Source organism: Lontra canadensis, unplaced genomic scaffold (genome assembly GCF_010015895.1).
Source record: "Lontra canadensis isolate GAN:19392208 unplaced genomic scaffold, GSC_riverotter_1.0 scaffold1, whole genome shotgun sequence".
Classification (NCBI taxonomy): Eukaryota; Metazoa; Chordata; class Mammalia; order Carnivora; family Mustelidae; genus Lontra; species Lontra canadensis.
This window is the reverse complement of record NW_022630995.1, coordinates 54,316,530-54,328,449: the sequence shown is the minus strand read 5'-3', so window position 1 is coordinate 54,328,449 and position 11,920 is coordinate 54,316,530. Positions and strand designations below refer to the sequence as shown.

The 11,920-nt window shown below is 43.2% G+C and overlaps 1 protein-coding gene across 1 annotated transcript; it reads left to right on the top strand.

Annotated features, from left to right (window-relative positions):
* The first annotated feature begins 2,123 nt into the window (after positions 1–2,123).
* On the top strand, positions 2,124–11,240 carry CLRN2 (clarin 2). Its single transcript, XM_032868162.1, has 3 exons — positions 2,124–2,826; positions 8,424–8,603; positions 10,931–11,240. Exons 1-3 carry the CDS (start codon positions 2,574–2,576, stop codon positions 11,194–11,196), a joined length of 699 nt encoding a protein of 232 aa, XP_032724053.1. The 5' UTR covers positions 2,124–2,573; the 3' UTR covers positions 11,197–11,240.
* Positions 11,241–11,920: the final 680 nt, after the last annotated feature.

Sequence of the window (11,920 nt, the reverse complement as noted above, 5' to 3'; positions counted from 1 at the left end):
CTTACATATGGTCACAGAGGTCCAAGGACCTATTATTGGACTCACGTCTTTAACTGTGTCTCTAGCAGACCAAGGCCTGTTGTACCATAAGTAGTCATATTTTTTAGAACTCTTGTAATAATTTTCATGGGTTTTTTTTTTGTTTTAAAAGCATTAATTTGTGAAGTGTTATTCATTAAAATATAGTATACTACAATTTTTGTATCACTGTTTTGGCAATATTATACATGTTTGTGTCACCCTCCACCCATACGCAGTGTGTCGTGCATGTAGCAGACATACAGATGTTTGCTCAGTAAGTACCCTTGTGCCAGATAAGACACAGAAATACCTTCTTGGAGAACAGGATGCCAACCGCAACACCATTTATTATCAGAAGCGTCATTACCAAGAACAGAATTACTAGAAGTCTAGATGAGGAGATTAACACCACTTATTTGATGCCCTCTGTATACCGTAATCTGAATGTGCTATTTCATTTTACTTTGTACAACAATCCCATGCCATATTAGGAAACTGAGGCACCAGAGCCTCAAGCACTTGCCCAGAGGAGTAGGAATTTGAACTCAGGTCCTCAGTAGAGTTATACTTAAGCATACTTCCATTCAGCACCTCAAGGGCTTATTGGGAATCATTTGTTTCCCATATTTTTCTTAAAATAATCATTCTAAAAATAATTGCTTAATCCCTAAAACACCAATAGTTGACATAGGCCCATCATCTGAGGGAGAAATATGATGCAAAGGTATCACACAGGTCCAAAGCATGCTTAACATTACTATAAGAATAATAAATGTTATTGATCATTTATTAATACACCAACTCCTCTTCTCAGCCTTTTGTATATCTTCATTACCAGAAAAACATTTGCTATTTCAAGGTCATTGTGATGAAGATGACCTGCTATATTTCAAAGACCTAAACTCCAGCCCCAGCCCTGATATCCAGTTTTCTCATGAGAGGGTTCATCAGGATAGAACATCCCTCATCCCTTGCCTGCCATGAAGGCTTGTTGCAGCATTGTGGGGGCCGGGGCGGGGGAGACAACAAGCATCTAGTAAAAGCCTTCTGTATGAGGAAAAGATCTACACAAGCTTCAGAGACACTCTTGTTTATTTTCATTATGGAGAGACCACAGAAGTGAACCCCACTATAAGGAAGGAAACTAATGTTTCCATTCCCATGACCCTCTGTCCCCTCATTGCTTTCCAAGTGAGGTTTCTGGAACTCCTGTCCATTAACAATGCAAACTCCTGAACCCCCCCTCCAGACCTCGGTGACCAAATAAACAATGTCCTGTGCCACTTCTGCCAAATGTGACCTCCCAAAACTATTGAGAGTTGCTGTTATCAGTCTCACATGACGTCAAGTTGGCTTACAGTAATAGACTAAAAATCAAAATTGAAAAGCCATGGTATAAGATAGAAAGTAGGAAATATTTCATTCCTAGTGGCTATACATTAAAAGAAAACACACACACACACACACACACACACACACACACAAATTTTCAGTATTAGAAGTAAAGTCCCTGACAAGGCGATCATTTGCTAACACATTAGAAAAAGACTTTTCTTTCCCACTTCAGATGACACAAGGTTTTTGGTGGGGGAGGTGCTGTTGGAGGACAGGAATGTGAGTGTTGGGGTCCAGACTGCCCCAGTCCAGCCACAAGTTGACTTCTGCTGCAATTTACCCACAGCAGATTCACCCAGTGATAAATCCACGCATCATATAGCCTGTCTACACATTTCAATTAAAAACCTTGAGAACGGGGTGCCTGGGTGGCTCAGTGGGTTAAGCCTCTGCCTTCGGCTCAGGTCATGGTCTCGGAGTCATGGGATCGAGCCCCGCATCGGGCTCTCTGCTCAGCAGGGATCCTGCTTCCTCCTGTCTCTCTGCCTGCCTCTCTGCCTGCTTGTGATCTCTCTGTCAAATAAATAAATAAAATCTTTAAAAAAAAAAACAAAAAAAAACCTTGAGAACAGAGGTCATCCCAAGGTATGAATAACGGTTCTGGAGATCCTGACAGCAGTGACATTTCACAGAAAGAAATGCCCAGGCACACAGCCCAGAGCTCGACATTTGACACCATGCATTGTGGGCAGCATTCAAGTGCTAACCCTTACATGCTCAGTTTCCTTCTATTGCATGCATTTTTTTGAGAATAGTTAGTGTTTCTTTATAGTCAGATCTACCTAGTTTTTGCCTGCTAATAACTTCCTGGCCATCAAGAGGTCCACGCCAGGGTTATTTAAATACCTCAAAGGAAAAATTAAACCCGCTGTTGAAATAGTAGTCTAGTGGGAGATATATGGTTACTTCCCTCAGTAACACACGCCTCTACACTTGAGTCAGGTGAAGGCGGTCTCTGTAGAAACTTCCGGATGTGCTGATAGTAAACACAGGCTGTGGAGGCAGGCAGTGAGGGAGGACCAGAAGATGCACTCGAAATCCTGAAATGCCGTGTTTGGAAGAGCTGACCCTGGAGCCGGAGACCGCAGCGTGTCCAGAGAATGCCAACCACCCTTGCCGCCCCTGGGACACCTGCAGGATAACCTGCACCCACTAGAATGCCTGGATGGTTCAAAAAGGCGTGGTATGGGCTGGCATCTTTACTCAGCTTCTCCTCCTTTATCCTGATCATTGTTGCCCTGGCAGCACCCCACTGGCTGAGTGGGAAAATCCTTTGTCAGACTGGAGTGGACCTGGTCAATGCTACCGACCCAGAGCTGGTCAAGTTCATTGGGGATATTTACTACGGGCTCTTCCGAGGATGTAAAGTGCGACAGTGCGGGCTCGGGGGCCGCCAGTCCCAATTCACGAGTGAGTATATTTGGGGTACACAAGCTGTTTCAGGACACTTTTCTTTTTTAATTTGTAAGAGTGCTTATGTCTAACTGTGGAATTTGAATTCTGCCTCAACTTAAGGCACGTTGACATTCCTGTTCACCACCAAGAACATTTCTTTCTTTCCTGAAGAGGCTTATAGAAACATTAAAAACGGGGATTTGTATACTTCTGTAGTTCACCTCTATTAGAAATAACTTAAAATATTGAGCGCTTATGAGTATCAGACATTCTGCTAAATGTTTTACATGGCTTCTCTCTCGTAAGCCTTAAAACAAATTTATGAAGAAGGAATTATTAACGTTTCCATTTTGCAGAGGACTACACTGAGACTTGGAGAGGTTATATAACTTGCCTGAGGTCCCCCAGCCAGGAAACGGCAGAGCCAGACTTCAGACACCTGCCACGTGACTGGGATGTTCTCAGCCAGCCCAGCACGCTTCCACTTCTATTTATATAAAACCTCCACAGGCTGAGAACAGGCAAAGAGGCTGTGTGCCTGGGCTCTGGAATCATACTACTTGGGTTGAGAGCCCAAGTTGGGTGATCCCTGGAGGGGAGCCCTGGGGCAAGACACTGACTGCCCTCCATGAACATGAGTAGTCAGGGTCATCTGCTGACATCCAGGCTGACCTCAGAGCTGCTCTGGGTGTAAATAGAGCAGAAATCCAAGCCCAGCTTTACAAAGGGTCTTCTGGGAATTAAAAAACAAAGCAAAAAAGTCAATATTCTGCAAGTTTTTAGAATCAACTAGAATGCTCCAGAGAACAGTGTCCTACACAAACATAATTCATCAACATAATACAATGCAAGGGGATAAGGACTTGTACTCATTTGATTTCTATATTTCAGAATTGTAGTTTTTAGAATCCTGCCCAGGGTTAAGTATCTTATTAAATACATAAAGATAGGGGCACCTGAGTGGCTCAGTGGGTTAAAGCCTCTGCCTTCAGCTCAGGTCATGATCCCAGGATCCTGGTATCCAGTCCTACGTCGGGCTCTCTGCTCAGCAGGGAGCCTGCTTCCCTCTCTCTCTCGCTCTCTGTCTACTTGTGATCTCTCTCTCTGTCAAATAAATAAATAAAATATTTTTAAAAAAATACATAAAGACAGAAAGCTAAAGCCATTAACAAATATGATAATATGAGCTGGCATCACTTATATACATAAAAGAAATACATATTTGTTATGGATATTCAGGAAGAAATCTCGGGGAATATTTATATTTACCCAGCAATTAAACTGGACCAAGGGTATTGGAAAAATACCTTTAAAAACATTAAATTCCAAATTCCATTAAAAACATTACACACACCCACACACAGAAAACACATATACATAAAGAATTAAAAATAAAGGTCATCAAAAGGAGACCATGACATGATACACACTAGGTGATTCCGCATTGGGTCTGTTTGCTTTAAAAGACATCACTTGGTGAGAAAATTGGCGGAACTTGAATGGAGTGTCAGGATTAAGTGGCAGTCATGTGCTAGCATTAACTCAATGATTTTGCGACTATGGTTCCGTAAGGCAATCTCTTTCTGAACGAAATAGACCCTAACGTACTCAGGGATGCAGAGACAATTTACCTGCAGTAGTTCAGGAGAAAAAAAACAAATTCCTTTGTACCATTCTTACAATTTTTGGCAGTTTGGGATTCTTTCAAAACCACACACACACACACACACACACACAACTGAGGGAGAAAAGACACAATTTTTAAATAGTCATCATTAATGGAAATGAAAGAACCTCATGAAGGAAGTTCTCAAGCTTGAACAAGGGAGTGACAATTAAAAGCAGCACGATTCCAGAGACTGTAGTCAGACAGTGCTTAGGGAATATAATAAAAATAGCCCCTGGTAATTATATAGCAAGATGTATCATGTAACCATGATAACTGCCTTCTTACATACTAGATAATTTATCTGTTATGTTTATTATTTATTATCTGTCTCCACCCCTTTAGTATGTAGTGCCATGAGGGCAAGGATCTTGTCTTATTCATTGATGATCTCAAGAGCCCAGAAGAATGCTTCAAAACACTGGCACTCAAAAACACTGGTCAAATGAATAACAATAAGTACTTTTTAAAAAAAGGTTTTATTTATTTATTTGACAGAGAGAGAGATCACAAGTAGGCAGAGAGGCAGGCTCCCCGATGAGGAGAGAGCCTGATGCGGGGCTCAATGCAGGGCTCAATTCGGGGCTTGATCCCAGGACCCTGAGATTATGACCTGAGCCAAAGGTAGAGGCTTAACCCACAAAGCCACCCAGGCACCCCAACAATAAAGTACTTTTAAATTCATCTGTTCTGAATGTTCCCATGCAAGACACCAAACTTGTGACCCATGCTACACTAATCCCCATAACCTTGCCAGTTAGGAGAAAACTAAGGCTCAGAGAGGTTAAGCAACTTGCTGAAGGTCACAGAGCCCTCAATGTTGGAGCCAGACCCCAACCCAGGTTAGTCTGAACCCAGACTTCTTAATTTCCTCCATGTTGCTCCTTCTGGAATTTGTGACTGGTGACTTTCCCAAAGCTAGGCATCTCCCTAGTAGTCCTTACTGTTCTCCTAGAATCCAGCAAAGAGTCGTGGGGAAGTGGTGGGTGAACGGGGATTCCTAGGGGTGTGAGGTTCCAGGGTGGACAGATCCCACTAGAAATGACTGAGTGGTTACCCCAACAAACATAGGGTATATTAGTTCCCCGGAGCTTCCGTAACAAAGTACTATGACAAACTGGGTGACTTAAACAGTAGAAATGTATTCTCATAGTTCTGGAGGCTAGAACTCAGAAATCAGCTTGTGGACAGAGCCATGCTCCCTCTGGAACCTATGGGAGAAGGAGCCTTCCTAGCCTCTTCCAGCTCCTGGTAGCCCCGAGGGTTCTTGGCTTGTGGCCATGTCATCCAGTCTTCACATGGCACCCTCCCCGTCTCTCTTCACGTGGTCTTCCCTCCACGTGTCTGTGTGTCCAAATTTCCCCTTTTACCAGGACACCAATCACATTGGATTAGGGCCCATCTTAACAACTTCATCTTAATTAGCTCTTAAATACCCTATTTCCAAATAAGGTCATATTCTGAAATGCTGGAGATTAGGACTTCAACAATTCTTTTTTGTGGGGGATAACAGGGAGAGCACAGTTCAATGGATAATAGAGGATGTGAGGTGGCAGTTCGTAGGTCTAGCATAATTTAGGAATCCCGAAGCACAAATTACCATTTCTGGAGAAGGAGCTGAGGCAGATACCAGCTTTGCAGTAGAAGGAGCCCCGAGGAGAACAGACAAAGACTGAACCCTTCCACAGCAGTGCTGATTAAACCCCTGCCATCCCAGCTCACAAGAATGTAAACTCCCTCTGCCAGAAGCCAGAGCAAAGAAAGGAGCACTTTCTGTTTGTCCACTGGAGGAACTCAATAAATGTCCCTTTCCCTCCTCTTCCTTCCCAGAGGGATGCCCCAACCAGAGACAGCCCCCCGGGGGCTCATCTAACACGGTCTGCTCTCTGCAGCACCAGAATTGTGTGAGAATCATAAAAGATGTTTTAGTACCAACTCTGGGTAGGACAACGTTCAAGAACGTTTAGTTTTCCCAGCTGCCATGGGGTGTCCCAGAGGAGGGAATATAAACTTCCAATCACAGCACCTTGGGTTTGATTCTCTCTGAAAACACTCACTGGAGCTGAGCTACGCTGTGTTGGCTGGTTTTGCATTGCTGTGGGTCAAGGACAGACTTGAGTCTATCACAACATTCACTCATGCAGGGCTGAACATTTGAAAAGAAAAAAAAAAATCTAAGGGACACTAAGAAAGGAGAGAAGCAATGGTTAAAGAGAAACCTTGCAAGAAAAATTCCTTGGAAAGACACTCAGAGTAGTTTCTGATGCCCACAAGATAACCACCTGGAGATAAATACAAATGGAAATACAGAACTGGAAAGAAAGATAGATTAGAACTAGGATGTAAATGTGGAGTGTCTGGAACTTCTCAGTGGAAAGAATTTTGAAGGGAGAAGGACCAATATTTAGTTCTCAAGCTTGGGAGGCACCAACCTTCTGTGACTACAGGGAGGCAGGTGAGCCAGCAAAGAGCCAGAGGGGAACGGGGTTCAGGGGAGTAAGGTGGAACCAGGAAAGCTTTGAGTCCTGGCTCCCCAGGGGGGACAAGAAGGGGCTGATCATGACATCAAAGGATGAAGCAGAGAGTTCAAACTCACAAAGTGGACCCTGATTTGACCAGGAGGTGCTCAGTAGAAACCCTGGAGTAGCTGCAGAAGAAGGGGTATGCTCGGGCTTTCTTTAGCTTCCGTCATTTTAAATTCTTCAGTGTGATTACTGAAAACAGCGATCTAAACTCCATATATCATATGGCATCCAGGATTATAATCTCATATAGAATTCAGAGTCACCTTGCCCAAAGATAAGGGACTTAATGCCCAAGCCTATATGGAAATTGGTTTAATAAAATCTACCTTACATCCTTGTCACAAGCATTGAATGACATAATGATGTAAAGTAAAGGGTTTGGTACTTGACATGGCTGTGCTCAGCATATGTTGGTTACTCTCAGTTCATATGCAGTTATTGCTACCCCATTATACTGATGAGCAAACTAATGCTCTGTGGAGTCATGTGACTTTCCCTAAGTCAGAGAGTAACAATAGAACTGCAACAGCCCCAGCCGCCATCTTGAGAACTCAGTCTTTCCTAGGCAGTATCTGCCATACCGTATCATTTACTTCTCATAGCTACTGTGTGGTGAGCAATATAGAGGAAACAGATACAAATTAAGATCTCACTAAATTATCCTGCCACATGAATATGGAAAATTAATATTCTAATAGAGTATGGTCCACATGAAAAGTAAGTGTCCATCATACATGGGGAAAAATGACTACCTTGTCCAGGGATCCAAGGTGATGCTTCTAGCTTCCTATCAGTGCTTATTAAGTACCATTATTATTCCCATGCATTTCATTTGATCCACTCAACAATCTGGTAAGATGGGTAGGGGAGGCAGGGTTCAGAGGATTCTATTTTATACTTGCGGCAAATGAGCGAAACTGGGATTTGAACCCAGATCTTTGGATGCCAGGTCTAGGCTTCACTCTGCTATGCCCTTCTACACTCTTCACAGATGTACCTGAAACCTCTTGCACCTGTCTGATTTAATGAAAGCAACTCTCTGACCCAGATTAAATCTTTTCAGTTGGCCCTCTTTGATTCTCTTGCCCACCTCCTTTGCTAAAGAGCCACCATCTAGGGCTTGTGTGCATTAGCTCACACTGGATCCCAGGGCTTTGAAGCCAGTGCAACTTAAATTGCCAGCCAGGGCACATTCCGATTTTGCATCCACTGCAAGAAAGAGAGGATTATTGGCCAAATGAGAAGTGGCAAATCTGGGGTCCATGCGTTCATCTCAAGAAGTCTCCTGCTTTTTGAAAACCCAGACCTTGCTGCCTTGCCCTCTCTCCACTCTAGTAAAGCCTTGGGGTAAGCAAGCCTGGACTGTTTAAACTTGAGCCCAGCTCTGACACTGAAATATTGGCTGTGTCTTCTCTTCCCAGTCTTCCCACACCTGGTGAAGGAACTCAATGCAGGCCTCCATGTGACAATTCTGCTGCTCCTCTTCTTGGCCTTGGCCCTGGCTCTGGTCAGCATGGGCTTTGCCATTCTCAACATGATCCAGGTTCCATATAGGGCAGTCAATGGCCCCGGGGGCATCTGCCTATGGAACGTCCTCGCAGGTAAGGAAGGCCCCCAGGGAGAGAAATTCATGTCCACTGCCACCACCAGGCTGAGTTCCAAGTAGGTAGGTGGAAGGTGTGTAGGAATTAGAACGCCCACCTCAGTCTTTACTTCCCTAAACTATAACCTTCCTCATGGGCATGAATGTCCTCTTTACTGAAAGTTGCAGAATCTCTGTCACAGTAAAGAGCGAAATTGATGGCTTGCATGAGTGGCTGAGGACTTGGAGCAAAGAGGAGAGGTGGGAGTAAGAGGAGAAGAGAGAAGAGAGCTGGGGGTGGAAGGGGGAAGAGAGGGCACTGTGGGTGGAGGGGAAGAGGTTGAGCCCACAGCTGTGAGGGTGGGAGGGAGCCTTCCAAATGACAGAAGATGAGGCACCTGGCCTCTTTTCATTTAAAGCTCACAACCTCCTTATGAGGCGGTATCGTTAGACCCATATTTACAGACGAAGATCCTGAAGCTCAGAGAGTTAAAAGCCTTACCCAAGGCCACACAACAATAGGTAGCAGAGGTGGGATTCCAACCAATGTACAACTAAGTCTAAGCCCTTTGTCTTTCCTTTAATCATGGTATCAATTATAACCATCATGACCTATTTTCCAAGACAAAAGACAAAAGTGTGTATTGATTGGGGATTATATTTTACTCCCAAATATATATAGATATATAGATATATAGATATATAGATATATATATTTATATATAATATTTTATATTATAATATCTTATATAATATACATATTTAATTCATGTTTAGCATTTAGTTATGCACTTAAAAAGCCATATGCAAAAAAATAACAAGATTCCCAGAAATGAAGCTGTTTCCGAAAACAGTCAAATGGTCAAGGATCATGATGGCAATAACCTATCCCTATCTTTGGGATAGGTTATACAGGGTGACCAAAAAGTGTACAAGGACATAATGTTGTTTTACCATGTATTGTAATGTAATGTCAGTAGATCAGTTACTGTGTATTTGCCTGCATTTGCAGACCACGACTATCCTATAGAATTACTTATATACATGGCTGGCCCCTTCCAAACTGCAGGTATCTTGGCTCCATCTGCATGAACCCTCCTAGCGGCTGACATGTAAAAAGTGCTCAGTCCTAGGATTAAATAAACGCTCCTCTCTGTCAAGTTACTGCTTCAGAGAGATGGCACTCTCAAGAACTACTGATGAGAATATCTTAAAAAGGCAGTTCAACAAAACTTTAGTGTTAAAAGTGTTACAAGGCATAAAAATAATATATATTTTTTAAAGACTGCAGAAGGAGGGGCAGAGAGGGGGTGGGGAGAGAAGCAGACTTCCCACTGAGCGTGAAGCTTGCGGCAGGTCTTTTTCCCATGACCCGGAGATCCCCACTTGAGCTGAACCAAGAGTGGGGCTCAACCAACTAAGCCACACATGCACCCCCAAAATATGAATATTTTTTAATTAAACCAATCCAAATAGGGATTTATGCTAAGGAAATAACTGGAAAAGAGTACACAGATGTATATAAAAAGGTGTTCACTGCAGCACTTTATAGTAACAAAACTTAGATGCAATCTAGATATCCAGAAATAAAGTCATACTCAATTAAACTTAATTAAATTGGTTAGGTGTGTTGCTTGAAGAACACATTATGCACCAGTTTAAAGTGGTGCTATAACAGAACACTTAACAATATAGAAAAATGTTCAAGTAAAGAGGGAAAAAAGAGCATTACACAGTAAAAGCTTCAGAATACAATTTTGTTAAAGAGGAAGAAATGTAAAGAAACACATTAAAATGTTCAAAGTATTTATACCCAGCTTTTAGGATAAAAGTGAATTTGTATTTTCATCTTTGTGACTTTCTCTGGTGTCCAAATTTCCTTTAACAAAGACATAATAATCTAAGCAAAAAAGCGTGATAAATGTGTTTTTTAAATATTAATTAAAACCATCCAGTAGAAAAGCAAAAAGGAAGAGCGAGGAACCTCCCAGAACACGGAGGTTGGAAGCAACAGGTAGGAAAGTGAGTGAAGTTTGGAACCGTTCCAGGTTCCCCTGTCTGCTTCCTCTCCTCTTTCTCTTACCTCCTCTTCTTATCCTTAAATGGAAAGGGAATGATTAAAGGGTGGTTAAGGATGATTAAAGACTTCTCACCTTGGAGTCCAGAGGTAGATCCCCACAGTGGAGGTAAAGTTTGCTTGAGAAAAAAAAAAAAATTGTTGTGTCACCCTAAGAATTTTTCAACCCAAAGCAAATGTGTCGCATGTGCTACAGAAGTGCCTTCTCGCAGATGGCCAGTACAGCTGTACCAAGGAGCGCTGAACGAGGGTGACGTTTTGGGTTGCAGGTGGAGTCGTGGCATTGGCCATCGCCAGCTTCATGGCCGCGGTCGAGTTTCACGACCTCACCGAGCGCATCGCCAACTTCCAGGAGAGGCTCTTCCGCTTCGTGGTGGTGGAGGAACGGTACCAAGAGTCCTTTTGGATCTGTGTGGCCAGTGCCTCCGCCCACGCTGCGAACTTGGTAGTCGTGGCCATCAGTCAAATTCCGCTCCCGGAGATTAAGACCAAAATCGAAGAGGCCACGGTCACGGCTGAGGATATCCTGTATTGATCGTCCTCTGCGGCTCACGCCCTTTCCTGAGTCAGTTCTGCGGTGTGAACCACCACCACATTTTGCGCGCAGGCTTTGCAGTCCAGAGCGCCCCTGTTCTGGAAGGTAAGAAGGAGAAAGTGGAGAGAGGAAGGGCGGTGCCTGGACCAGAAAAAAAAAGCTTTCCCATACTCCTGGCATCTCTGCCCTTCCTCTCACTGACCTTGGAGTTAGAGACTCTGCTCCTTGCCAGCTGTGTGGACACTGGACAATTCACTCAATGCCTGCTTCTCACTTTCCTCATCTGTAAAATGGAGGTAATAAGACCTCACAAGGTTGTGATGAGGTTTAAATGGGCAACATGTTGCCAACCTTTGAATCAATATATGTATCTGGGATTAGAGTCTTCTACAGATAAAAGGTAATGAACACTCCAATAAATGTCTATAGACCCTGTTCTGTTCTACACAATATGAGGGTGGAAGTAAAAAAGCAGATGGTAACACCCCTGCCCTTCCACATGACAGGTATCAGATAGCAACAATAACACTAAGAATGAAAAATAATTGCTTTTTTTTTTAGTGGTTACTATATACTGGACACTGATCTAAGAGTCCTACATATATGGGGTCCTCACTATAAATTCAGATTGTTGGTACTTTATTTCCACCTTATAGATAAAGAAACTAATGTATCCAGAGATCGGGTAACTTGCTGAGGTCCAGAATTCAGTTGAGGAAGTCTG

What these genes read in the sequence shown, in the direction of transcription:
- CLRN2 (XM_032868162.1), top strand. Translation starts at nt 2,574, where the DNA reads ATGCCTGGATGGTTCAAAAAGGCGTGGTATGGGCTGGCATCTTTACTC. An exon ending in CCGCCAGTCCCAATTCACGA is followed by an intron (nt 2,827 to 8,423) that starts GTGAGTATATTT and finishes TTCTCTTCCCAG; the next exon opens with TCTTCCCACACCTGGTGAAG. An exon ending in CCTATGGAACGTCCTCGCAG is followed by an intron (nt 8,604 to 10,930) that starts GTAAGGAAGGCC and finishes TTTGGGTTGCAG; the next exon opens with GTGGAGTCGTGGCATTGGCC.